Source organism: Saccopteryx leptura, chromosome 1 (assembly GCF_036850995.1).
Source record: "Saccopteryx leptura isolate mSacLep1 chromosome 1, mSacLep1_pri_phased_curated, whole genome shotgun sequence".
In the NCBI taxonomy this organism is placed as follows: domain Eukaryota; kingdom Metazoa; phylum Chordata; class Mammalia; order Chiroptera; family Emballonuridae; genus Saccopteryx; species Saccopteryx leptura.
Genome location: NC_089503.1, coordinates 106585663 through 106608840, shown reverse-complemented (window position 1 = coordinate 106608840; position 23178 = coordinate 106585663). Strand labels below are relative to the sequence as shown.

At 43.1% G+C, this 23178-nt stretch overlaps 1 protein-coding gene across 1 annotated transcript in view; it reads left to right on the top strand.

Annotated features, from left to right (window-relative positions):
* DNAJC21 (DnaJ heat shock protein family (Hsp40) member C21) overlaps positions 1–23178 on the top strand; it is a 29306-nt gene that overhangs the window by 5199 nt on the left and 929 nt on the right. The window contains exons 2-11 of the mRNA XM_066373633.1: positions 4030–4123; positions 5965–6088; positions 6769–6891; positions 7562–7866; positions 9024–9175; positions 11689–11776; positions 14783–14941; positions 15320–15362; positions 18095–18267; positions 22530–22605. Coding sequence (XP_066229730.1) covers positions 4030–4123; positions 5965–6088; positions 6769–6891; positions 7562–7866; positions 9024–9175; positions 11689–11776; positions 14783–14941; positions 15320–15362; positions 18095–18267; positions 22530–22605 — 1337 coding nt within the window. The remainder of the gene's footprint in view (positions 1–4029; positions 4124–5964; positions 6089–6768; positions 6892–7561; positions 7867–9023; positions 9176–11688; positions 11777–14782; positions 14942–15319; positions 15363–18094; positions 18268–22529; positions 22606–23178) is intronic.

Here is a 23178-nt window from a genome sequence, read left to right as displayed (position 1 = left end):
CTTCATGGTCTGAAGATGGCTGCTAAAGCTGCAGCAGTTGCATCCACATGGAAGACGAGAAGAAAGGAGAAGGAAAGAAAATACACTACTAGACGATCTCATTGGTCAGAACTGTGCCACATGGCTATTCCTAGCAGCAAATGAGGCTGGATGAGGTAAAATACTTGCTCTAGCCTCCCTAGTCAAGGCTGTAAAAGAAAAGGGGGAAGGGCACTGGGTGATGTAATCTTTAGTGTCCGCCACAGAATGGAATAAATCCATTATACAGTCATCAGTTAGCTTGTCAAAAATGGACTTTTGGTCAAGATGGCAGCATAGCTAAATGTGGTACTTGAATCCTTCCACAGCCACATTAAAATTACAATTACAGAACAACCATCATTCAGAACTGCCTGAAATCTAGCTGGAGTGAACGTCCTCCAACTAGGGATCTAAACAAGAAGCCACATTGAGACTGGTTGGAGGGGTAGAGATGAGGAACAGGGCTATTCCCAAACACCTGTGTGGTGGATAAAAATTGGGAGGGAAATCTTCACTGCAGAGGTCTCCCCTGAGGGGAAAGCCTCACACGAGGCCTCCAAACCTAGGGTTCCAGTGCTGGGAACAGAAGTCCTCATAACTTGTGGCTGTAAGAACCAGCAAGGATTGAAGCTGCAGGAGACTGGGCTACTGGAGTCCCAGGCAGTATCTCTCAGGGGCCTGTGCATGGACTTAACTCTGACTTTGTCCTTATGAGTTCCAGAACTGGGGCAGTAGCTTGAAAGGAACCAAGGACATGCAGTGAGGAACTGAATTGTCTGGCATCGGGTGAGAGCTGAGGGGCAGCTTTCTGCCAGACAAAAGTGCTGGAAAGGCCATTGTTCCTTTTCTGATGTCCCTCCTTCATCCCCTCCCAGCCAACGTTTGCATCATGGGGTGCCGGAAAGAGAAGAGAGAAAGCAAGAAATTGAAAACATTTGAAAAAATAATGATGGAAACTTCCCTAACCTGGTGAAGAAAATACACATTCAAGTCCCAAACAAGATGAACCCAAAGAGGCTCACACCAAGACATATCTTAATTAAAATGCCCAAGGTTAAAGACAGAGAATCTTAAAAGGAGCAAGAAAAGAGCAGCTTGTTACCTACAAGGGAACTCCAATAAGACTGTCAGCTGATTTCCCAGCAGAAACTTTCTAGGCCAGAAGGGAATTACAAGAAATATTCAAAGTAATGAACCCTGGCCAGTTAGTGCAGTCGGTTAATGAGTGTCATCCCAGAGCAGCAAGGTTGTGGTTCTATCCCCAGTCAGGGCACATATTCTGAAGCAACCAATGAATGCACAATGAAGTGGAACAACAAATGCATACTTCTCTCTTTCCCTTTCTCCTTCTCTCTCCTACTTCTCTCTAAAATCAATCAATAAAAAAAATAAAACTAAAACATATTCAAAATGATGAAAAGTAAGGACCTACAACCAAGATTACTGTACTCAGCATAGCTATGATTTAGAATGAAAGGACATACAGAGTCCCAGACAAGAAAAAGCTAAAGGAGTTTTTCACCACCAAATAGTATTATGTGAAATGTTCAAGGCTCTTTAAGAAAAAGAAGAAGCCTGACCTGTGGTGGCGCAGTGGATAAAGCATCAACCAAGAAGAAGAAGAAAAAGAAAAGATTAAAAATTCAAAAATATGAACAATAAAATGGCAATAAACACATTCAATCAATAATTGAATCTAAAAACACACACACAAGCAGAACAGAAACAGACTCAGATACAGAGAACATTTTAACTTGCCAGTAGAAAGAGGGTGAGGAGCATGGGCGAAAGGTGAGGGGATTAGGAAATACAGCTTGGTTGTTACAGAATAGTTATAGGGATGTAAAGTACAGTATAGGGAATATAGTCAATAATAATGTAATGTGCATGCTGTCAGATGGGTGTGAGATTTATCAGGATGATTACTTAATAAGTTATATAATGTCTAATCACTAGGGTAGACACCAGAAACTAATATAATACTGTTTTTCAACTAATTGAAAAATAAAAAGTGATTTAAAAGAAAAAAATATGAAAAATACTTAAAACTTTTTCAGCTATAATTTCAGAATGACGTTATGTGATGTTGCTAAAAGCCAGCGTAATTAGCTATAGTGATGCAAAGTAGAGGGGTACAAAAAGGAAAAGGAAGAGATGGGAGCTCTTTGCCTGTTGGTGCCTGTCTTTGATGCATTTGAAACAGGGTGATGTTGTGCTGAGAGGGAGTAGTGTTCGTTCAGTCCGCAGGGGAATTGGGCATGGAAATCGCCCACTGGCTGTCTTCAGGAGGCTGCACTGTGGGAGTGGATTTAGGCTCGCCTTGTACTTCTCACGGAGGACGTTTTTGTCCTTTCAGTTCTAAGGGGCCGTGATTCTAGAACATTGAAAGTTTTTATGTTAAAGCATTTTAGCAAAAGGAGCTATAGCAAATTGCTGCACTTGAGAAAATATTGTCAGTGTGAGCCATTGAGCAGACCTCCTTGAAGGACATGGGGGCCAGGTGATAGTACCTGAGTGGGGGAGGGAGGACGCACTCCAGGGCCTTTGTTGTAAGGTGCCAGGCTGTTTGCAGGGAGTGCGTGTTCTTCATAGTTTCTTCAAGCCTCTTAGAGGGCAAACTACTGAGTTGTAGCTTAAAGAACTCAGGTGTGCTCAATAATATCCAAAAGATTTTATATTCTGAGTATATTAGTTATGTATTGCTATGTAACAAATTACCAGAAACTTAGGGCTTAATACAGGGGTCCCCAAACTTTTTACACAGGGGGCCAGTTCACTGTCCCTCAGACCGCTAGAGGGCCAGACTATAAAAAAAACTATAAACAAATCCCTATGCACACTGCACATATCTTATTTTAAAGTAAAAAAACAAAATGGGAACAAATACAATATTTAAAATAAAGAACAAGTAAATTTAAATCAACAAACTGACCAGTATTTCAATGGGAATTATGGGCCTGCTTTTGGCTAATGAGATGGTCAATGTGCTCCTCTCACTGACCACCAATGAAAGAGGTGCCCCTTCCAGAAGTGCGGCGGGGGCCGGATAAATGGCCTCAGGGGGCCGCATGTGGCCCACGGGCCGTAGTTTGGGAACCCCTGGCTTAATACAACAAATACTGCTGACATTCATTGTATGGACTCACAGTTTTTGAGGATCAGGGTTTCCAGGAGGTTGTATTGCACTGTTTGGGGGACCCATTCCGGCTCACTCACATGATATTGGCAGGCCTCAGTTGTCTTGGTGGCCGCGGGCCAGAGGACTCCATCTGCCCTACGTGGCTGCTCCATAGGCCACCTGAGTGCTGTCATGCTGTGGCAGCTGGCTACTCCCTGAGAGATCCAAGAGAGAATGAGAGCCCAAGATGAAAACTGACAAGCGCCGTTCTATGTCATCTCTTCTCACTTCTGCCTGCTGCTGGTGTCACATACCACCCTGGTGACGGGGAAGGGACCAAACACACAGGGTGTGAATGCCGGGAGGTGGGGGTGCCTGGGGACCATCATGGAAGCTGGCAGCCACCCTGAGGCAAAGATGCTTTCTCAATTCCATGGTTAAGGAAGCACCGCTAAGGGAAGAACAATTAGTATGTCTTTTTTAAACTTTATGAGACTTATTTTAGTATATGTTGATAAGGAAGAAAAACTTAAAGACATTGTGAACAGTAAATATAATCTAACACTAAATAACAGTTTTTCCTGATTATATATGTATTATTTCTCCCAAAAAGATGACATATACTACTCAGGGTCTCCCATTTGTGGATGTCCAGATTGAGTGCTCAATGAAACACCCAGGCGTAGGGAAAAGCATCAAGTTTCTCCTCAAGTGATACTTAGATGCTGATTATCAGCTGTCATCCAGCATCTCTTTGCTTTTCCCTAGTTGTTTTCCTTTGTTATATGCACTCCTCATCTATTTATGGCGTTTGTCATGGGAAGAGGTCCTTTTAGATTTTTGTTCTCTATTTTTCTGATGACTAAATTTCTCTGAATTTATTTTAACAGATAAAAATCTGGATAATGCAGTGGAAGCGGCAGAACAATTTAAATTAATCCAAGCAGCATATGAAGTTTTGAGTGACCCTCAGGAAAGAGCATGGTGAGCATTGCGCTGTCCCTCATCCTGGTTTATTTTGTTGGGAAGAACTGTCAATGGAGGGTTTAAAAAAAAATGTAATCCATTAATGTTTTTTGCTGTGCTCTGAGGCTTCTGTCAGCTACTTGTTATATCAGATGCAGTATTTGGGGAGGAAGGAACTTAGAGATGTTTACTCCCACTCTGATTTTATAGCTGATAAAAGGGAAAGGTTGGCAATATTAGATAGTTTTCATTTTGGTACTTATAAAGTGACTTCTCATTAAATATAGTCTCTTTGGTATCTGAGCAATTTCCTGATGTCAGATAAGGAAGAAGGTTGACTTGTCCTTAAAAAATGAATATGGTGTTTTAATGCAAGAATTATAATATTTTCCCTACAACTACTTATATAAAGAAATTGAGTTAAGCTTCTCCATCTATGACGGATAATTTTACTAATGATGACCTTGTAATTTAGTATCATTTCCAAACAAGTTCTATGTTGGGAAGTCTGAGTTTTCAGTCTTGATGAAGTTTGTGCCACAAAGGAATAGGTGTTTCGCCCTGACAGAACTGCCAGACCCTGCTGTTCAGAGAGCAGGTGGGTGCTCACACTGCAGTGCTGGCCCTCTGTACTGGCAAATGTCATGGCCACAGTGGGCGGTCAGGAGGAAAAGGCAGTAAAGACAGTTCTTAGAAAACTGTCTTTTATATGGAAATCAGAGAATCCTGGAGTTCCTTGGGAGGACCCACGGAACTTGGAGAGCTGGCCTTGGAAATGCTTTTGTTTCCCTTTCAGAAATTTTGGAGTCTTTCCTGATTTCCTTTTGCTTTAGCCCCGTCTCTTCATCTTAGTTTGTTTTCCCATCCCGAGGACTCCCTGTCTCTTTAGTTAAATCTCCTGCCTCTTGTTTGGAAGCAGTATTGTGCACTGACTGGGAGGCAGCACAGTCTTCCCGGCGCAGGGGGACCTGGTTTGGAATTCTAGCTTTGCTGCTTAGTGGCTTTATGATTATGGACAGCAGGTTATTCAGTGTCACTGAGCTTCAACTTCCCGATATATCAAACGGGGATGACAACTGACTTGGCAGAGTTATTGTGTGGGGTGATTGCATGTATGAAGCTACTAGATTATTTACATAAACATAGCAGGAGTCTTACTTTGGTAAATTCTCAGATCCCAAATGTGTAATTAACCATGCACACAAGAGCTCGTACTGTAGAACAGTACTCATACTAGAGTATGACAGAAGTTGTAGTCATAGTTTTAACCAGCAATTTTGTGAGATTATCTTTTCATGTTGATTTTTTTCTTAATCTTTTTTGGTTGTGGGTTGAACACATTAAAATGTACAATCAGGCCCTGGCCGGTTGGCTCAGCGGTAGAGTGTCTGCCTAGCGTGCGGAGGACCCGGGTTCGATTCCCGGCCAGGGCACACAGGAGAAGCGCCCATTTGCTTCTCCACCCTTCCGCCGCGCTTTCCTCTCTGTCTCTCTCTTCCCCTCCCGCAGCCAAGGCTCCATTGGAGCAAAGATGACCCGGGCGCTGGGGATGGCTCTGTGACCTCTGCCTCAGGTGCTAGAGTGGCTCTGGTCGCAACATGGCGACGCCCAGGATGGGCAGAGCATCGCCCCCTGGTGGGCAGAGCGTCGCCCCTGGTGGGCGTGCCGGGTGGATCCCGGTCGGGCGCATGCGGGAGTCTGTCTGACTGTCTCTCCCTGTTTCCAGCTTAAGAAAAATGAAAAAAAAAAAAAAAAAAAAAAAATGTACAATCATAACATTTTGGCTATTTCAGAGTAAAAATTCCTGTTGAATTCTTACATATGTAGCCTTCACTGATGGTGCTGTTTTGCCTGTTTAGGTATGATAATCATAGGGAGGCTCTGCTCAAAGGCGGGCTTGATGGAGACTATCAGGATGACAGTGTCGACTTGCTCCACTACTTCACTGTGGCCTGTTACTCGGGTTACGGAGATGACGACAAGGTAAGAAAGGCACTCCCTTATCAGTTCTTACTGAGCACATCAGTAAGACTCTCATATACACAGAATTCTATTATAGAAAGGGAAACAGTGTTCATTTTGAAAACATTGCCTTCATATTTGAACTGTCAGCATGTTAAAAGATTACCCTCCATCTGAAACCTTGGTGTACTTCAGTGACAGAGCTTGGGGCTGTAACCCTTTTTTTTTTTTTTTTTTTGTATTTTTCTGAAGTTGGAAACGAGGAGGCAGTCAGACAGATTCCCGCATGCGCCCGACCGGGATCCACCCGGCATGCCCACCAGGGGGTGATGCTCTGCCCATCCGGGGCGTTGCTCTGTTGCAACCAGAGCCATTCCAGCACCTGAGGCAGAGGCCACAGAGCCATCCTCAGCGTCTGGGCCAATCCCACTCCATGGAGCCTTGGCTATGGGAGGGGAAGAGAGAGACAGAGGGGAAGGAGAGGGGGAGGGGTGGAGAAGCAGATGGGCGCTTCTCCTGTGTGCCCTGGCCGGGAATCGAACCCAGGACTCCTGCACGCCAGGCCGACGCTCTACCACTAGCCAGGGCTTTGTAACCCTTTAACAGTCAGGTTTTTCATATTTTATTTTAAAGTTGTATTCTGTAATTAGACCATCAAGTATTAAGAATTGTGTTTCTGTTATCTGTTACCTGATTTTTAGGGCTTTTATACGGTGTATCGGAATGTTTTTAAAATGATTGCGAAGGAAGAACTAGAATTGGTGTTGGAAGGGAATGCCGAGGATTTCCCATCGTTTGGAGACTCGCAGAGTGACTACGACATGGTGAACACATTGCCGTTTACACTTAGTGATGACCAGTGTGTCCTTTCCCTAGTTCTTTATTTAAAAACAATGGATTCTAGGCCTACCTGTGGTGGCGCAGTGGATAAAGTGGCGACCTGGAACACTGAGGTCACTGGTTTGAGGCCCTGGCTGCCCTGGTCAAGGCACATATGGGAGTTGATGCTTCCTGCTCCTCCCTTCTCTCTCTCACTCTTCCTCTCTCTCTCTCTCTCCTCTCTAAAACGAATAAATAAAATCTTAAAGAAAAATTATAAAAAAAATAAAAACAATGGGTTCTAGTTCTTGATCCTGTCTTATGACTTTCTCCCTCTCTCTTCCTTCCTGGTAACGTCCCCCGTTACTCATTTCCCTACTAAATGACCATGGTCCCATCCCATTAATTTGCATGTTAAATTTATGCCAAAGAGTGATTTATTTTGTTAAAGCTTTAGAAGGATTGACTTCTTATTTGATTAATAGTAATCTTTTAAATATACTGTTCACAAAAATTAGGGGACATTAAATTGCTTCATATTCATTTTGAAATATCCCCTAATTTTTGTGAGCAGTATATGAAGGACAAAAGATGTTTTGCATCACTCGTATTTGCTGCCTTCCTAAAAAAGTCAAAATAAAAAACTAGCATTTTACCTGTTTTCTTTGTCACTAGGTGGTTCATCCTTTCTACGCTTATTGGCAGAGTTTCTGCACTCAGAAGAACTTCTCTTGGAAAGAGGAATACGATACCCGACAAGCGTCCAACCGCTGGGAGAAACGCGCCATGGAGAAGGAAAACAAAAAGATGCGAGACAAAGCAAGGAAGGAGAAGAATGAGCTCGTGCGACAGCTGGTAGCTTTCATTCGGAAAAGAGATAAGAGAGTGCAGGCTCACCGGAGGCTGGTGGAGGAGCAGAACGCTCAGAAGGCGAGGAAGGCTGAGGAGATGCGGCGGCAGCAGAAGCTGAGGCAGGCAAGGTGCATAGTGCAGGCCCGGGCCTCCTGTGCACGGCGCGGGGTCGAGGAAGCTCGGCAGGTGCCTGCGGGCTGCTTTCTCGTTGGGCTTAATCATCATCCGGGCTGCTGCTGTTGCCTTTTTTTCCCAATCCTGACACTGTTCAGTGGTTTCATAGTCTGTGAATAGAAGTTGTTTTTGAATGGGATGTTTTTCTCCTGAGACCCTTTGTACTTGCGATCCTTTACAGATTTGCAAGTGTAACAGTCTGAACTCCCACTCTGTGCAGGCCTCACTCTCAGAGCGTTCCTCATGACAGTTCTGGGAGGAAGTTCTGGTCCTGTTCTCATCCTAGAGGAAACGGGGCAGACCAGCCCAAGGTCACATGGCCAGTAAATCACCTGGACAGGGCCTGGATCCAGGAAGCCAGTCCAGCACCTGTGCCTTAACCACCATGCAGCACTGCCTCTTTGTCAAAATACTCATGCAGGTCATTTTAGTGCAGTGGTAGTCAACCTGATCCTTACCGCCCACTAGTGGGCGTTCCAGCTTTCATGGTGGGCGGTAGCGGAGCAACCAAAGTATAAATAAAAAGATAGATTTCATTATAGTAAGTTGTTTTATAAAGATTTATTCTGCCAAACTTAGTGAAAATCCAACATAAAGTATATACTTGGTAAGTAATTATTATTATATGCTTTAACTTGCTGTAACTCTGCTTTATAAATTTTATAAAGTAAAGTTACTTCCCTACTTTATAAATTACCATTACTGTGGAACTGATGGGCGGTTAGAAAATTTTACTACTAACAGAGATACAAAAGTGGGCGGTAGGTATAAAAAGGTTGACTACCCGTTTTAGTGCCTTCCAAGTTTTGTTGTCTTTGAGTTATTGTAGACGTTCTACTGTCCCAACTCTCATCTTTTGAACATTAGTACTTTACTTGACACAACTTAAAATCACTTGAAGACTTTTAGTAAGCTATTAAGAGTTTTATGTGTTAAGATCCATTATCTAGTTAAACAATTCAAACCAACACAGCTGCTAACAGATTTAAAGTGATCGCACTGGGCGCACTTGCTAAGTTGTGAGCATTGAGGGCTGGGAGGGGGCTCTGTGTGGGGATGTGACTGGAAGCCCCGGGAGTGAGTACCCCACAGAGCCCGTGTTTGTGCCCAGACTGGCGGAGCAGTACAAAGAGCAGAGCTGGATGACGGTGGCCGACCTGGAGAGGGAGCTGCGGGAGATGGAGGCGCGCTACGAGAGGGAGTTCGGAGACGGCTCGGATGAAAGCGAAGTGGAGGACCGAGAGCTCAGAGACGGACAGGATGGTAACTTCTCCCATTCATTGGGAACCTTTAGAAAGTCAGTGTTTCTGTGCAGAGGGGCGCCCTCAGTCTGCTCCAGGTGCCAGGAAAGGGCCCAGGCAACGAACGGAATGGGCCAGGGAGGTGGACCTGTGGAACACCCAGAGTTCACAGTTGGCTTGCTGTCTAAGTGAAACTGAGAATCTGGATTTTATGTGACATCTCCCAATATTTAAATGTGGCAGATAATGAAGATGAAAAGCAGTGTTGTATAGGCCAAGGAAAGGTAGTCTATTGAAGTAGTCTAATTTTGGTAATTTGATTAACAAACTCTTTCTGACCACATTTTAAACAGTTTGTGCTTCTGGCTGTATAAATAGATTGACAAGTGGGCATATTAATAGACTGGTTTTTAAAAAAATGGCAGCTAAACAACAGTAGGTCTAGTTTTAATAGCAGCTCTTTACAGAAAAGCTGGTATTGTATAGGAGCTGGTGTGGTATATGTAAATTCTTTTGTTTCTGACTTTGTAGAAGAGTTCTCAGAGTGCTGAAATATTTACAAATGTGCTTTTTCAGATTAATGGACCAAATGATAAAATGACAGACTTTTATTTCTTTATTCAAAAAGATTAGGAAATGAAATTTTGGCCCTGGCCTGTTGGCTCAGAGGTAGAGCATTAGCTCGGCATTTGGAAGTACCAAGTTCAATTCCCAGTCGGCACACAGGAGAAGTGACCATCAGCTTCTCTACCCTTCCCTCTTCTGTCTCTCTCTCTCTCGCCCCTCCCCTCCTGCAGCCATGGCTTGAATGATTTGAGCAGTTTGGTCCAGAGTGATGAGGGTGGCTCTATGGCCTCGCCTCAGGCACTGAAATAGCTCAGTTGCCAAGCAACAGAGCACTGGTCCCAGATGGGCAGAATATCGCTCTGTAGGGGGATTGCTGGGTGGATCCTGGTTGGGGGGCATACGGGAGTCTCTTTCTCTGCCTCCCCCCCCCTAAGTAAAAAGAAAAAAAGAAAGGAAATGACATTTTTTTATTAATGAATAAAAATATGTATGAAAGTGCTTTGAAAATTACAAAGCACTCTCTAAATGTGAGGTGGTGTATTTATGCAATTTTACAATTTATAAAATGCTTTCACATATAAGATCGTTTATTTTTTTAAAGATTTTATTTATTGATTTTAAAGAGACAAAATAAGGGGGGTGGGAAGCATCAACTCATAGTAGTTGCTTCTCTTCTGTGTCTTGACCGGGCAAGCTTGAGTTTCAAACCAGCTAGCTACCAAAGCATTCCAGGTTGATGTTTTATCCCCTGCACCACCACAGGTCAGGCACATACAAGATCTTTATTGATTCTCTGACAATAGCCCTTAAATGCAGGTTTTGCTCATAGAATCAGCTGCACTTTACTGAGGAAGAAACTAAGACCCTGAGAAGCTGTGGTGTATGTCTGGGAGCATATGACCATTTTCAGGTCCAGTTTTAGCTTCAAATTTAGCATTTCTTATTAACTATTTGAATAATCAAAGTTTATTTTATGTATATAATATATTGAAAGTATATACATAAATGGAAAATAATTCCATATACTAAACATGGGGTGTATTTTGACCATTTATAATTTTAACAAGCGTGTTCTTCAGAGTCATATTAACATCACTTTTTATAAAGAACCATTCTGTCCAGTGATTTTCAACCTTTTTTTTTTCATAGCACAAACACACACTAATTACTAAGGTTAGTGCCCCTGACTAAATACAACCATTTTCATCTCATGACACAAATAAATTAGTTACTAAAAAAGAAGAGGTCAGGGCCCCTTTTTCTTTAGTAATTAGTTTATGAGTGCGTGAGAAACAAAGGTTGAAAATCACTGCTGTAGACTATAGAAGTGATGCCTTGAGATCTTTATTGATCCCATAATAAACCCCTTATAAAGATAGAACATGGTATTGTGCAAAGACTTTATTGCACTTTTTTGTTGCTTAGATTTTTGGATTACTGTATATTGATAGTAATTATTTCATTGTAATGAATCTTCAAGCTTATAAAAACTTTGACATTGCCTGTAAAGACAATGTTAAACTTCACACATAATAACAATTTCATGACCTAATAATGATAGAATGTTATAAGCTAAGTTTATTTAAGCATTTAAGAGTGGATTACAGTTATGTGTTTTAACCAAATCTTGCTCAAGAGATAAACTAAAAAAAACTTTGTTGAGAAAACTGCTTTGTGGTAAAACTACGGAAGTGACATTTAATTTTCTGAACAGCTCATTCCTAGAATTTTGAGAATTTTTTTGTCTTCTGGTAGACTTATGAAAAGAACTTGAAAGGTAAAGTGATTTATTTATCTCTTATAATTTAGTGCTGCTTTTAAGGGCCAACTGAAATTCTGATACAATAATTTGGGGGCTTTTTGGTAAGGAAATAAACATTTTATTTCTAATATGTGTGCAACTTTAAATACACTAAAGAGATGTGCTCTAATCAAACAGGCTTCTTACTGTAGGCTTCCTCCTTGCAGGGAAGGAGAGCGAGGAGGCCGAGGACGCAGAGCTTTATGAAGGACTGTACTGCCCAGCGTGTGATAAGTCTTTCAAGACTGAAAAGGCGTACGTTTAGTATCTTTGAACTCACCTTTTGTTCTGAGGCGAAGTGTAACGCTTTGAAAGTCCTAAAGAGAAGATGCCGGTCATAGCTGCTCACTAGTCCCCTCATGTCATCTTGGGGGATTTCTCTCTAGAGGGGGAAGAATAATTTGCACCAGCTGTTAAGCCTGTTGTACCAATTTTCAGTGCGGTCTTTAGAAAGAAATGTTGCTGTTTTTGGCAAGGAGGACATAGTCACACGGGCAAGGAGGCTGGACCAGAGCTAATGATCTCTGTTGCTGGTGGCAGACTCACTTCCAGTCATCACACATACAGACCATTGCTGCCAACCTAGGAACTATGAATGTGTCCTGCTATGGGGACATTTGCTGAATAGAAAGACTTTATCTTATGGGAACAGTGGTGAAGAAAAATAATTAAAATTGATACTCTTAAAGAATAGAAATAATGTGGGGGAAAATGTAGAATCAGCAAGGGAAAAGGAAGCAAAACACGTGCAGTAAAGAGAAGAGGAAGGAGACCAAAGGATGAGAAGGAGGGTGTGGGCATCGGAAGTGGTCTCACTCTGTGCCCCCCAAGAGCAGTAAGAGAAGTGGGGAGAGGTGGAGCAGAAACAAGCAGGAAAACAAAAGCAACAGTGAGAGAGTTAAAATTATTGTTTAGGCCCTGGCCAGTTGGCTCAGTGGTAGAGCATCGGCCTGGCATGCAGGAGTCCCGGATTCAATTCCTGGCCAGGGCACACACACGGGAAGTGCCCATCTGCTTCTCCACCCCTCCCCCTCTCCTTCCTCTCTGTCTCTCTCTTCCCCTCCTGCAGCCAAGGCTCCATTGGAGCAAAGTTGGCCCGGGCGCTGAGGATGGCTCTGTGGCTTCTGCCTCAGGTGCTAGAATGGCTCTGGTTGTAACAGAGCAACGCCCCAGATGGGCAGAGCATCGCCCCCTGGTGGGCGTGCCGGGTGGATCCCAGTTGGGCGTATGCGGGAGTCTGACTGCCTCCCCGTTTCCAACTTCAGAAAAATACACACAAAAAAAATAAATAAAAAATATATAAATAAAATTATTATTTGGAAACAATGTCAAATTATAGGCAAGTTGCAAGACTAGAATGTAGAGTACCCGGTTCACGGTTCACCCGTTGCTCACAATTTTCCCCATTTGTGTGTGCTTATTCTCTCTCGCAACACAGTTTCTTCCTGAATAATTTGAGAGTCAGTGACCTATTTAAGAATAAGGACATTCTCTATTCTTTATGATCAGAATACAGCTGTCAACTTGGGGAAAGTTATAACACTGATATGGTCCTTTTATCTCCTTTACTGCCCACATTCCACTTTGATCATGTGACCTTTTATTAATGTCCTGTACAGCCTCTTTCTCACTCGATACAGGACCCAGTCTAGGGTTAGGTCCTGCATTCATTGTCTCATTGAATCTGGGCCAATTCCCTTGTCTATGCCATTGATATTTCAGAATATTGGCCCTTTAAAATATATTTTTTTAAATTTTACTGTTTTTTTTTTTTAATTTATTGATTTTAGAGAAAAAGAGAGAAACATCGATTTGTTGTTCCACTTATTTACATATTCTTGTATTTTGGTTGATTCTTGTATGTTCCCGTAATGGGGATAGAACTCACAACTTTTGCATATCAGGGTGACGCTCTAACCAACTGAGCTACCAGCCAGGTTCCTAAAATATTTTTGGTAGAGTTTTTCTCATTTTGGGTCTGTTTCTTCATGATTGGGTTCAAGTTGTGTCTGCCCAGCCGGGACACCACATAAAGCTGTAGCCCGCAGGGTGTCACACCTGGAGGCACATAGCCGGTCTGCCCCTCGCTGGTCTGGCAGTGATCCCTGGGCGCCAAATCAAGGCGCTGTCCAGTTTTCCTACCGTGAAGTCAGTATTTTTTCCCTTGCAGCAAATTTTTTCTTACAGCTTATTTCATCTGTGCGAGACACTTGGAAGCTATTCGAGCATCTCACTCCCTATCAGGGGTTCCTCCTGGATTGAGCCCCCGCTGAGCTCTTCCGCTTGCACCAGCTGCACTAGGAAGGTCTCACAGTGAGGCCTTTTTGGTGCTCATGCTCCTGCATCCTTAGTGTTCAGTTGGCTTTCTGCCTTAAACAAGGGTCCCCGCTGCCCCCTTCACCTGTCTGAATGTTGTCAGTGGTTTATATTTTATAGTTCATTGTTGCACTTTCTGTGCTCACATTTCTCTAGCAGTGTTACTGAGCGTTCCTTCAGCCTGGCTCCGTGTCCTTGTGACACGTCCCAATTGTATTTTTGAGCACTTTCTAGTACAAAATGTTCTAGTTTCTCAAGTAACCTTGACCTGAAGGAGAATGTTCGTGGGGAAGAAGAGTAGCAGTCCAGACCGGAAATGGAAGTGAGTGCAGGTGGATGAAATTGACAGATCCACAGGGTGGTCCCTTCCAGTCTGTGGCTCCCGCTGCTTCAGTGTCATGGGCTCTGTTGTGTGGAGCGCTGCGTAGTGGTCTGCGAGCACGGAGTTTACAGCGGAGGTGTGTCTGCACTCACTACAGGGAGTGGGAGTCAGAAGGGAGACCCCTCTTGGGAAGGTGAAAGACAGCTGTTGAGATAGCAGAAGGAGGTGAAATACTCTCAGACATTGTCTTCCTTTTAAAGTTAGAATGTTTTGTAATTTCCCAGTGATCCCTCGTGGCCCATGGCACAACCTGGAATATGTAAACATTTGGCAAATGATGAGTGGAAACAAGGCTTGAATTTTAAGAATTAGAAAGTAAAAATAATAGTGAACTTGAGAAAAAAATAAGTAGGGAGAAGCTATGCAGGAGAAAGCAGTGTCCTAGGCTTCCAGCGTCCATAGGCCTAAGAAGTCCCGACAGGTCTGTTCTCTCTGTAGCATCACTAACGTTCTGCGTAGTCAGAAAAGAGTAAATTTTAACTTGGTTGCACTTGGCCAGCGACACTGTTGGGCATACCTGACATGATTCTGTTGCAGGTACTCACGTTGGATTGTTCTTTCAGCATGAAGAATCACGAGAAATCCAAGAAGCATCGGGAAATGGTTGCCTTGTTAAAACAGCAGTTGGAGAAGGAGGAAGAAAATTTTTCAGGATCTCAGACTGATGAAAATCTACTGAATGCCAATTCTGAGGAGGAAATGGAGGATGCACCAAAACAAAAGTACTCTTAAAAACGTCACAGACACACTTATCACACTGAGAGATTGCATTTTAGTGCCGTTTTATTGCAGAGAAGTTATTCCGTTATGCTAATCTTTTCTGCAGGATGTCAAGTACAATTTTTACAGGCTATATTATGACTATATTTAAAAGTAGTGTTATACATAAATAATTTATATGCTAATTACTGTCAATTGAACCACTTACAATTTTCTAAAATGATTATGTGAACATTTTCTTTTCCTTTGAATGCTTAATAATATTAAATAATTTTAATATTTTACTTCTCTGTATCACTAGTGTTTGAGCATTTTTCTTCTTCATAAGTCTTCATAGGTCAAGTATTTGATTCGACATTTTGATTTTTATTTGTTCTTAGGCTTTCTAAAAAACAGAAGAAAAAGAAACAGAAATCAGTGCAGGTATGTTAAAAAGTTTTGTTAATGTTAAATATCAAATACAGATTGTAGGTCTCTTGCTTATTCAGTATCATCTGTATTAAGGAGAGGGACTTTTTCTCTATATTCATATAGATTATAAAATTATTAAAAGGAGTTAAAAATATTTTCTTTTTTTAGCTCCCCCGTATATGTATGTAGCTAATTTATTTAATTAGTATTGTCTGTATGTTTAAAAATTTTGCATGTGGAATTCCACCAATACAAATTAGCTGAGTGACCCTATTAAAAAAATATCTGGACACATGACATCTGCAAATTGAAATTTTACAGAAGGAATATTTGGCTAGAAACTTGCAATGATTGTGATTATTGGAAGAAGGTTGATATTATTTATAAATTTAAGTAGTTTAGATATTTCATATCCGGAGTCCACAATCAAGAATTACAGTCCCTCTTGGTGTCTCTGGGGGATTGGTTCCAGGACCCCCTGCAGACACCAAAATCCATGGATGCTCAAGTCCCTTAAATAGAATAGCATGAGACAGAGTATACAGTCTGCCCTCTGTGTCTGCCGCTTCCCGTCCAGCTGGTTGGAATCAAGGATGTAAAACCCGCAGATACAGAGGGCTGACTGTATTTTTACATCAAAAGGTATTATGTAGATATATGTGTGTAGCACAACCTTCTGGATGTTTTTGAACCTATTAAAAACAAAACGAACTTGTCTATTTTACTAAGGATATTTGGTGGTTCTAAAGGGAATGAAATTGATTTCTATGCCATTTTCATATAATCTAATTATATTATTAAATATTAAATGTAGTTTTTTTAATAACTGAAATTGTTTTTAACAAAATCTAGGTAGTACACTAATAATTTTTCATAAAACTTTAGATTTTGTTTATCCAAATGGTGATAATATACTTGATCATTTTTATCTGTTCCATATGCCAAAAATGATTTATGTACAAGTTAGCTACTGTTAAAATCGTGACTTGGAACTTTTTGCTTCAATTACAAAACCACGTTAAGTTGTACATTCCTCTTACAAAATGACTCATACCATCTTCCACCAAGACGGTGTAGTCGTTAGTTCCGAGCCCTCTCTCTGCTTGTGTGCCAGAACCACGAGGTAGAGACGGAATGAGGAGAGGAAGAACTGCCACCTAGCCAAGCCCATCTCCTCTCGGGTCATGAAGGACTGACTGATAATTAATACTGAATAATAAACACACGTATTTATACTCTTAGCAATGAAGATGCTTCAGTTGACCACCCCAGTTTTTCTCTATTATTCCTTGGTAATACTTCTTGTTTGTGGTTCCTGATTCTATCAGGGAGAAGCCCAGTGCAGACCTACATGTGTGTGTGTAGCACTGTGTACTTCCTGAGTTCTTTCTGAAGGGGAAGGTTGTATGAGACATGCACAGGTAGATTAAAGAGCAGGAAGCAGAAAATGCTGACAATTGTGAAACATCAGATGGGGAGTTTTCTGTATGGTCCAAAAAAAATTTTATAAGCCAACAAAATTTTATAAGTTTTCTGTAAAAGAAAACTCCTAAACTGAAATTGAACGTAAGCTCACAGATGACCCTGGCTGACAGAAAGGAAAAATCAATCCAAGAAACTTTTGAACACAGTCCTCAAAACACCATCCATGGGACATGTTTTAAAGATAAAACTAACTGCAAAAAAACACAAATCTTGAACTTAAAACTTAGTAGATATTCAGGCCCTGGCCGGTTGGCTCAGTGGTAGAGCGTCAGCCTGGAGTGCGGGGGACCCGGGTTCGAATCCCGGCCAGGGCACATAGGAGAAGCGCCCATTTGCTTCTCCACCCCCCCCTCCTTCCTCTCTGTCTCTCTCTTCCCCTCCCGCAGCCATGGCTCCATTGGAGCAAGGATGGCCCGGGCGCTGGGGATGGCTCCTTGGCCTCTGCCCCAGGCGCTAGAGTGGCTCTGGTCACGGCAGAGCGACGCCCCGGAGGGGCAGAGCATCGCCCCCTGGTGGGTAGAGCGTTGCCCATGGTGGGCGTGCCGGGTGGATCCTGGTCGGGCGCATGCGGGAGTCTGTCTGACTGTCTCTCCCCGTTTCCAGCTTCAGGAAAAAACAAAAACAAAAAAAAAAACTTAGTAGATATTTTGATGGTATTGGTGTGGTATTTCAGAAACTGTGTTGTTTATAATCCGTTGTTTTTACTTTTTCACTAAGTCTTTTTGTAATGAGTATCCATTTTTAAAAAATTATCTGCTTCTTTTTATTACCTGAAAATATACTCCAACAAGAATGCAGAGGACATTATTATTATTATTATATATTACAACTATTTGTCAACATAACATAAGAAGCCAGTATTATTATTATTATTATTATTTTTTGTATTTTTCCGAAGTTGGAAACAGGGAGGCAGTCAGACAGACTCCTGCATGCGCCCGACCGGGATCCACCGGCATGCCCACCAGGGGGCAATGCTCTGCCCATCTTGGGGCGTCGCTCTGCCACAATCAGAGCCATTCTAGCGCCTGAGGCAGAGGCCACAGAGCCATCCTCAGTGCCCGGGCCAACTTTGCTCCAATGTAGCCTTGGCTGCGGGAGGGAAGGAGAGGGGGAGGGGTGGAGAAGCAGATGGGCGCTTCTCCTGTGTGTCCTGGCCGGGAATCGAACCCGGGACTCCTGCATGCCAGGCCGATGCTCTACCAGAAGCCAGTATTATTATAGACTCATTTTGTAATACATGCATGTTTATTACCTAGAATTATGATGATAATTTCAATGAAAATGGAACTGTAGAAGGAGTAAAAGTGGATCCAGAAGATACCAACTTAAATCAAGACAGTGCCAAAGAATTAGAAGATAGTCTCCAAGAAGATGTCGGTGTCACAGAGACGGTTGAGCTGTGTGATGATCTGAAAAGTGAAGCTAAAAGGTGAGTCAGAGGGCACGTGGTCTGCTACTTACTTAATGTTGGGAGTACGGCTGTCTTGTCCCGTGTCAGACAGGATCTGCTTTCCCATGGCGGCTGGGGTAGATTGAATGCAGCCATCACTCACGTATCCAGACACGTGTATACAGATGGCGCGTGATGGAAGGAGAAGGCTGGGGGACGTACTCGCAGACGTTTCGGCAGCACAGCCAAGGTCAGAGAGAAGTCACGAGTGCAGTTCCTGGGCCGCGTCAGGCCCTGGTGGTAGGCCAGGGCAGGTCCTGCGCAGGGAGGCAGTGTCTCTTCCCTCCTTGTCGGACTTTTTTGTCCCCATCCTCCTTTGTTCCTCTAGAGCAGTGATTTTCAACCTTTTTTGAGCTGCAGCACATTTTTTACATTTACAAAATCCTGGGGCACACCACCTACCAAAATGACACTCTAACTATTAGAATTTATTTAAAGTTTAAATAAATTACATTTATTAAAAAAAAAAGTTAAATAAAAAAGGATAACCCCCTCATATATATAGTCCCACCTAACATCCTTCATATATACAGCCCAACATAACATCCCCTTATAAATACAGTCCCAAGTAACATTCCCTCATATACAATCCCACGTAACATCCCTTCATATACAGTCCCATGTAACCCCTCATATATACAGTCCCACGTAACATCCCCTTATAAAAACAGTTCCACGTAACATCCCCTCATATACAGTCCCATGTAACATCCCCTCATATACAGTCCCATGTAACCTCATATATACACTTCCATGTATGCCCTCATATATACAGTCCCGCTAATAGATACTGGAGCTTTCATCAAGGTTGTGGGTTCAAATCAATTTGGCAAATGCTCTCTATATAGAGCAGGGGTCTCCAAACTTTTTACACAGGGGGCCAGTTCACTGTCCCTCAGACCGTTGGAGGGCCAGACTATAAAAAAAACTATGAACAAATCCCTATGCACACTGCACATATCTTATTTTAAAGTAAAAAAACAAAATGAGAACAAATACAATATTTAAAATAAAGAACAAGTAAATTTAAATCAACAAACTGACCAGTATTTCAATGGGAACTATGCTCCTCTCACTGACCACCAATGAAAGAGGTGCCCCTTCTGGAAGTGCAGTGGGGGCCAGATAAATGGCCTCAGGGGGCCGCGTACGGCCCACGGGCTGTAGTTTGGGGACCCCTGATAGACTGGACAAAATCAATTTTAGAAAATGTTGGGTACTTGTGTAACATCATAAGTCCTCAGAGCATCTCTACTGTCAGATTGAAAAGTTTGCTTTCTAGGTAAGGATTCTGATAAATACTAGAGTTCTCCCTGAGGTTGTGGGTTCAAATCCCATGGTCAGCTGGGTGCAGGGGCCTTGGTTCTGTCTGTTTTGATGGTGTATATAGAGTTTTGAGCTCTTTAAGAAGATGACCCTTTAGGGGGCCATATACAATATAGATAACATTGTGATGCATTGTATTATCACCCTCTGCGGGGGCCTCTTTTAAAAAGAAAAAGGTCAAATATCTATATATACCATCAGGATAGACATAACCAGCTGAGGCTGAGGCTTCATCTAGTGGTGGCAACATTTACCTCCAGTCCTGACCAGGATTAGAAATCGGGACCATGGGGAGGAGCCGCGGCCACACAATGACAAGTGTGCAGCAGCCCAAGCAGGGGACCTTCCTGGGTGTGGATGAGAGGCGGCCTACTATTGGTTCACTGCTAGTGGTGGGGATGAATCCTAGAAGGTGATTGGTCAGTGAGCATTCCCTGTGCCTCCACTCTTCCTGTTGCTGATAGCTGGAGGGATTGTGAGGGGAATGTTTATGTGGGATTGTGAGGGGAATGTTTATGTTCGGATGGAGGCGGCTGGCGGCGGGCTGGATAAATAGCCTCTGTAGGCCGTATCTGGCACGCGGGCTGTAGTTTGGGGACCCATGTTTAATTTCCCCACGACACACCTGACCATGTCTCATGGCACACTAGTTGAAAAACACTGCTCTAGAGCAGAGTAGTTTCTTGAGGAAAGAGCTGAAGAGTAAGTAGCCTTAGGTCCCTGTCCTAGGTCTGTGAGAGAATTCATGTGACAGTAAAGTGGGAGCCTCGGTGACCATGCCTCACACCGGAGCAGAATGAGGGGGCAACAGAAGGACTGTAGGGCTGTGAGGACGCTGGGTGCACGGGTGAGGGGAGCCCCGTGTGGAGGCCTGGGGAGCTGCAGTGGTTAGAAAGGAAGACGGGGCTCTGCAGCCGGGACTGCTGCACCTGGGGAGTGGGACCCTGGGAGGGGGAGTTGTTCCACTTCACACCTGCAGAAACTGAGTCTCAGGCAAGTGACTGCCCGAGAACAAAAGCTGGTAAGTGGAAAGGCGTTTAATCCTGGTCTGCTGGACTCCTTGATGGCACCCAGAGAGGGGCTTCGTGGGGCCCAGGGGACTTGTAAAGGCCTGCTTGGTAGGCATGAGGGGTGGGCTGAAGTGGGGTCTCCAGGCTCCTGTCTCCTTCATCTACAGCTGAATTTTCTCACTTTTTTTCTGTATCACCCCCTCGTGGGGATTTTCAGGGGGAGGATTAGGGTGCTCACTGCTAATGTAAGACTGAGTTCAAGTGACTTCTTCACTGCTGAGGAGTGTCAGGGCTGGGGTACATGCACGCACGCTCACTCTCATACACGCGCTCACGCACACACCTTAGTGTGCGCTGCCTTCTGGGCCCTCTGCGGCTTCTCTGCCGTGCACACGCACACTCGTACATACACACATACACGCGCACCCCCCCCCCCCCGAGTGCACGCTGCCTTTCTGGGGCCCTTTGCTGCCTCTCTGCCCTGCACTGAGACACACACATTCTCATACACACACATACACCCAAATGTGTGCCGCATTTCTGGGGCCCTCTGCTGCTTCTGTGCCGTGCACGGACACACACACACTCTCATACCGTGCACTGATGCTGGCCACCTGCTAAGTTCTTAGTAGAAAACGTGTGTATCTGGAGTACCTTTTTATTTTTAAATTAAGCTCTTAAGAGATTAGCTTCAGGAATATAGCTGTCTTTCACAAAATGGTAAATTACTCTCCAGGAATAGTATCCTGAGTTTTCTTGCATATATTTCTGGCATATCTGGGGTGCTATTTTGTAAATTAGTAACTGTTAATTGTGGCCTTTTATGTCACTGTGTCCTTTTCTCGATGCTTTCAAAGCTGGCGAGTCCCGCCCAATGTTGTGTTACCCCGTAATCAGCACTGTTTAAATGCACAGGCAGGCAGACCTCAGAATGTTGGGTTAGGGCAAGACCACCGCAATAAAGTGGGTCGTAATCGTTTGCTGGTGGAGGGTCTCACTTTCAGGTTGTCACACACAGTCTCTGGCGCACAGTGAAATGAGGTCTGCCTGTATAGGCCATTGAACTCAGTACGGACTCTGGGTTTTTGCTTGAGGAGTATGGCAGCGTTACCCTAAAATGTTCCTTATGACCTACCCTGTCCGCTGCTCTTTAAGTAGAGTTGCATTTAAATTTTACCCTAGGAATTTGGTTGGCACAAGTGAGGGAGAGTGAAGTGATTAAGGAACGTAAACTCCATAGAGAAGACCAAGTCAAGGTCAGGAGTTAGAGTGGAATGCGATGGACACTCACCATGGCTGGCAGCTTCCAGTTAAAGGCTGCACGGGGGACCCGCCAGGTCAGCGGAAAGGACTCAGTCTCTTAATAAAGGACAATCCTTTATGTTGAACAAATTCAATTTTATGAGAAGAGCATTACAGTGTCTTTATTTTCTCACTTCACCGTGAAGCCGTCAGAGGGTTTGTCTGCACCAGACGGGATCCGGTTCAGGACGCTGTGCTGGGGGAACCACACCTGGTGTCATAGACTGTTTGTGAGCGGTACTGGTTGGCTGTGACGATGGTTCATTTCAATCAGTGGAGTATTAAGTGCTTTGCTTTTTAACAAAAACACATACTATAAAAGTTCAGAGATTTTGAGGGGTCTCAGTTTAGCTTAAGTTTCAACTGTTTTAAGTAAATGTCTTAATTTTTGTGTCAAATCCGATCTGTAATGTGATCTTTGAAGTTGCTCTTTAAAGCTATTTATTTGAGATGTGAATATTAATTTCTATGGCCATTAAAATTAATGAATTAGCCTTTTAAGGCCATGTCATCCATGTCATTCTTTTGGATCTTCTTGGAAGCAAAATGACAGAAGGGGTGTATTATTACTGGTTTATGCTAATTCTTTCACTTACTTTCTAGTGTTCCTAAACCCAGAGGAAAGAAAGCCAAGGATATGAAAAAATCTGTCAGAGTACCTGCTGAACCACAGACAGTGGTAGGTCAACGTTACATTGACATCTCTTCAGTGGCTCTTGTTATCTAAGCCAGTAGTTTTCAACCTTTTTACTTTTGGGACCAGTGAAAATAGAATTATTTTGGGGATTGCTAAGGCAGAAATCACCCTGAGCATAAGTGGATTTGACTAAGATCATTGGGTCTATAGTCTTCATATAGTATCAGTGTGGTGAACTCTTTCATGGACCAGCAGTTAAAAAACACTGGATTTGGTAGGCCTTCTGCACCTGCTGCACAGATGTGGACTGGACCTGTCAGCACTTTTCTTTGACAAATGTAGAATTTATACATTTTCTTCTTTAAAACAAAAGGAGGCACATTGGAAATAGCGGCTTGTACGAACAAGTACTACTGTGTTTTCCATTACTTTGAGATCTAAAGCCTCGGTGTAGTGCATGGGGGGCATGCTATTGAATGTCTCAGGATTCTTAAGGTTGATGCTGTTGGTTCATTGGACTTAACTTCCAAGAATGGCTGCCTCTCTTGAGCCTGTCTTGGTAGCTGTCCACTTTGTTAAAAGATCTCCATTTTGTAATTTTTTTTTTTTTTTTTT